This window comes from Pteropus vampyrus, unplaced genomic scaffold (assembly GCF_000151845.1).
Source record: "Pteropus vampyrus isolate Shadow unplaced genomic scaffold, Pvam_2.0 Scaffold90, whole genome shotgun sequence".
NCBI classification, from domain to species: domain Eukaryota; kingdom Metazoa; phylum Chordata; class Mammalia; order Chiroptera; family Pteropodidae; genus Pteropus; species Pteropus vampyrus.
Window position 1 is genome coordinate 1994968 of NW_011888871.1, and position 4360 is coordinate 1999327.

Sequence of the window (4360 nt, forward strand, 5' to 3'; positions counted from 1 at the left end):
TGCGGTGACATTGGCGACCACAGCTGTGGGGACAGATGGAGCCAGAGTGGTGATAGGTAACAGTGACAGTGGCCATGGTGACGACGGACCACGGATATGGTGACATGGGTCGTGATGGTGGGTGCTATGGTGACAGCAACCATGATGTTTGGTGACTTTCGATGATGGCTTTGGTGGTTTGGCTGTGGTGCCAGGGGCCGTGGTGCCGGTGGCCACGGTGGTGGACTGCAGCCCTTGCGTGGCGGCTGGCCATGAGTGGGCTTGTCCGCCTCTCACCTGGTGTCGTGGGTGTAGCGGCAGGGGAGCCGGTACCCGATGACCGCTACCACGCCATCTACTTTGCGATGCTGCTGGCCGGCGTGGGCTTCCTGCTGCCATACAACAGCTTCATCACTGACGTGGACTATCTGCATCACAAGTTCCCAGGTGGGTCCCCCCGCCACACTCCGCCGTCGGAGCCTGCCCGCACGCTCAGCTCCGGCCGCTGCCCGCCAGAAACCCCGCGGGCGGGACCTTGCTCTGGGGAGCCCGTTTCGTTCAGATCCCGGCTCAGCTATGAGTTGCCGAGTGACCTCAGGGACGTCACTCACCTTCTCTGGGCCATCGGCCCATTTGGGGTGTAGTGAGGAGGCAGCGCCCGGCGGGATGGGTAGAGGGCTGGGGCTCCCCTGAGCGCTTGCCACTGCTGGCCCCCCGCAGGGACCTCGATCGTGTTTGACATGAGCCTCACCTACATCCTGGTGGCTCTGGTGGCCGTGCTTCTGAACAACGCACTGGTGGAGAGGCTGAGCCTGCACAGCAGGATCACCGCAGGTATGCGGCCCCCCGGCCCCCGGCCGCGCCGCCCCCGCTTCTCTGCACCTCGGTCCCCTGGGCCCTAAAATGGGGACGCCTCCTAGGAATGTTATGGGGTTCGGTGTGGAAATAGGGTCCCCTCTGGCCTCTCCCGCCACAGGCTACCTCTTGGCCTTGGGCCCCCTCCTCTTCATCAGCGTCTGTGACGTGTGGCTGCAGCTCTTCTCTCGGGAACAGGCTTACGCCGTCAACCTGGCCGCTGTCGGCACCGTGGCCTTTGGCTGCACAGGTAGGGACCGAGGGAGGGGGCGGGGGGGCAGGCCGAGCCCCCGAGTACCCCCTGTGCCTGTCCCACCCCAGCCCCGTTCGTGTGCCTGGGGCGTATCACAGGAGGTGAGCAGGGCTTGGCACCTTCCCCGCTCATCCCCATGGCGACGTCCAGTTTCAAGGCCCAGGAAGCATTCCTCATAAATGAAATCAAGGTTTCCTGAAATAACATCCTCAGTCCGCTCACGGTCCTCAGGTCTGTTCTGTCTTGTTAAAAGACAAACACTGGGACCAGGCCCCCCCGATTGCCAGCATGTAGGCAGGGACTTCCTTGGCCATGTGCTGTCCCGGGACACACCTGTGCTGGTCAGGGCAGGACAGGTTATGCTGTAGTAACAAATGAGCCCGGAAACCTCAGTGGCTTCAAAACACGAGACTTATTTCTGGCTCTTGCTTCGTGTCCGGCACGTCAGCGGGTCCACGCAGCCACTCGGGGTCTTGGGCTGACACGTGGCCTCTCCTGTCACCACATCTGGGTGAAAGGGCTGGAGGTCCCCGTGGGCTTTTCTCTGCCTCATCTGGAAGTGACACGTGTCATTTTTGCTTGTGTTTCATTGGCTGGAACTGGTCAAGGCCCCAAGGCGGGCGCGTGGGAGGCCGTACGTGCTCCATGTGGCGAGTGGTGCTGTCTCCACCCCGCCCTGCAGGGCGGTTGGACCCAAGCCCTCTGTTCCTGGTGGTGGTGACATCTGTTCCCCACGGCCTCCCCAACACTGTGTCCTCACACTTTGGAATTCTTTGCCAAGCGGACAGGTGATAAGCGGTGTCTCACGGTTACTCTCTCTCTCTTTCTCTCAAGTGCAGCAATCCAGCTTCTACGGGTACACGGGGATGCTGCCCAAGAGGTACACCCAGGGGGTGATGACCGGGGAGAGTGAGTATCTGCAGACGCCCGGGGGTGGGGGTACCGGGCCGCCTGGGTTCTAGAAGCCTCTTCCTGGGGAACCCCCACGACGAAGCTCCAGGCCTGTCTGGCTGGGGCTGGCGACCTTTGCAATGTGAGAAGCATGTGCCTCTGAGCCCCGGTCTGCACCATACTGGGGGGCCCTGCACCTGCACGTGGTGTGCATTTTGTGTGTCTGTGTGTGTAGGGGGGCGAGCCTACCCGTACCCATGACAACAGTGTCACACCTTGTCACCAAGCTCCCCTTGGAGCGTCAGCCATAGGAGCCAAGCTTGCACCCTCACTTGACTTCTCAAATTCACTTTCCCAAGGCCACCCCCCATCTCCCACCTGCCCCTGCTCAGAGCACGGCACTTGTGTTAAACCCCAAATTCGCCCAGCAGCCTGGGACTGGTCCTGCAGGCCGATTGCTTTGCGCCAGCCCCTGCTCCAGGGGGCCGGCTCCCCCTGCTGCCCTGTCCGGCCTCTGCCCAGGGGCGGCACCAGCCCCACGCATCGGGGCCCCACTCTGCGAAGCACCTGCATCTAGGTGGCCTCAGTGTCCCCTCCGGGCCGGAACGGGAAGCAGCCTGCCTCCTTCAAACTGCTCAGACACGAGCACACAGAGCCCCTGCCCGCCCCTGCCCGGACACTCGACACGTCCCCTGGTCTCCGCTGCCCCGGCCGCCACGCACTGTGGCTGGCGTTTTCCTGACTCGTTTGCACACTGTCCCCACCGAGCCCCAGGAAGGCGGGGCCCATGTCACTTGCGCCCACGGTGTCCTCAGGCACTTAAACGCTCCCGGAGGTGTGTGAGCAGCGGCAGTGCGGGGGGTGTTGCTGGGCCCATCCTGCGGCAGCACGTTGCGGTCTGGCCGGGCGGGGGACGCTCAGGCTGGGCGGGCGCCCCAGGCCCTCGCCCTGCCCCGCCCCCGCAGGCACGGCAGGTGTGATGGTCTCCCTGAGCCGCATCCTCACCAAGCTGCTGCTGCCCGACGAGCTGGCCAGCACGCTCATCTTCTTCCTGGTCTCCGCCGGCCTCGAGCTGCTCTGCTTCCTGCTGCACCTGCTGGTGCGGCGCAGCCGCTTTGTGCTCCACCACACTGTGCGGCCGCGCGACAGCCGCCGGGGCCCCGGGGCCGGCTACCGCGTGCACCACGACGTCGCCGCCGGGGACGTCTGCTTCGTAAGGTTCCCCCCGCCTCCCGCTGCCCATGTCCCATCATTACGTTGGGGAAGGAGACAGACACAGCCCCTACCCAGTCCTGATGGAGCTCCCCCTAAGTGGCTGGCCCTCCTCGGGCTGTAGTCTCAGCCTCCTTCCCATGGGGCCTTCTTCATTATGTACACCAAGGTTTCATGCCTTGGTAGCACGTCTGTGGACTGAGCCCCACCAGCAAGTCCTCCTGGTGCCGTCATGGGGAGCTGGGCGCCCTCTCGTGGTGGCAGGTGGCATAGCCCCCAGAGAGCCAGGGTTAAGGCTCAGGAGAGCAGGGCCATGAGGGGGGCAGGGCAGGGGGAGCCAGGACGTTCTCACAGGTGTTGGTCCAGCAAGTCACCCAGGCTCTCGGCTGGTGACACCGCAATGAGCCAGAGACACCATCCCCCTTAGAGCCCAAAGACCTGGAGATGGGCAAAGGGTAGTGTGCCATGACGAGGCCCACACTGGGGAAGGACGGCAGCTGGGGCCACCGAATGGTCAGGGAGGTTCCTGAGGAGCGGCTCCTGGGTTGAGACCTGGCCTTGGAGGTGGAGGAAGGTGACGACCCATGGGAAAGGCACTGGGAACCGGGAAAAGCTGCAGAGGCTGCGGCTGGGAGGAGCATGGTGTTCGAGGGAGACTGAGGAGGCCAGGGCGGGCAGGGGCCGTGAGCCGTGAGGAGCCCCCACCTGAACCCCGTCCCGCTCCATCCTGTCTCCAGGAGAACCAAGGCTCAGCCCTGGCCGACAGCGGGTCCCCGAGGGACAGCCCGGCCCACGAGGTGGTCATCAGCGGCAGGGGAGCCTACACGCGCTTTGATGCACCTCGGCCCAGAGCCCCGTGGAGCTGGTCCTCCTTCCGAGGTGGGGGTGGGCCCCAGGCTCACGGCGGGCGGCCCTCCAGCCCCCTGGGCCACAGTCCTCCCGTCTGCACACGTAGGGGGCGCTCAGGCTGGCAGTGGACGGGGGCCGTGGTGTGCGGCCCCTGACCCCCAGCCCGCCCCCACAGCCCTCCTGCTGCACCGCTATGCGGTGGCCCGTGTCATTTGGGCCGACATGCTGTCCATCGCTGTGACCTACTTCATCACGCTGTGCCTGTTCCCGGGCCTGGAGTCTGAGATCCGGCACTGCGTCCTCGGCGAGTGGCTGCCCATC

General features: G+C 64.7%; 1 protein-coding gene across 1 annotated transcript in view; it reads left to right on the forward strand.

The window, feature by feature from the left end:
* The window catches only part of SLC29A4 (solute carrier family 29 member 4), a 12514-nt gene that overhangs the window by 3349 nt on the left and 4805 nt on the right, over nucleotides 1–4360 (forward strand). Inside the window, exons 5-9 of the mRNA XM_023532762.1 lie at nucleotides 700–813; nucleotides 956–1084; nucleotides 1922–1996; nucleotides 2944–3191; nucleotides 3928–4069. Coding sequence (XP_023388530.1) covers nucleotides 700–813; nucleotides 956–1084; nucleotides 1922–1996; nucleotides 2944–3191; nucleotides 3928–4069 — 708 coding nt within the window. The remainder of the gene's footprint in view (nucleotides 1–699; nucleotides 814–955; nucleotides 1085–1921; nucleotides 1997–2943; nucleotides 3192–3927; nucleotides 4070–4360) is intronic.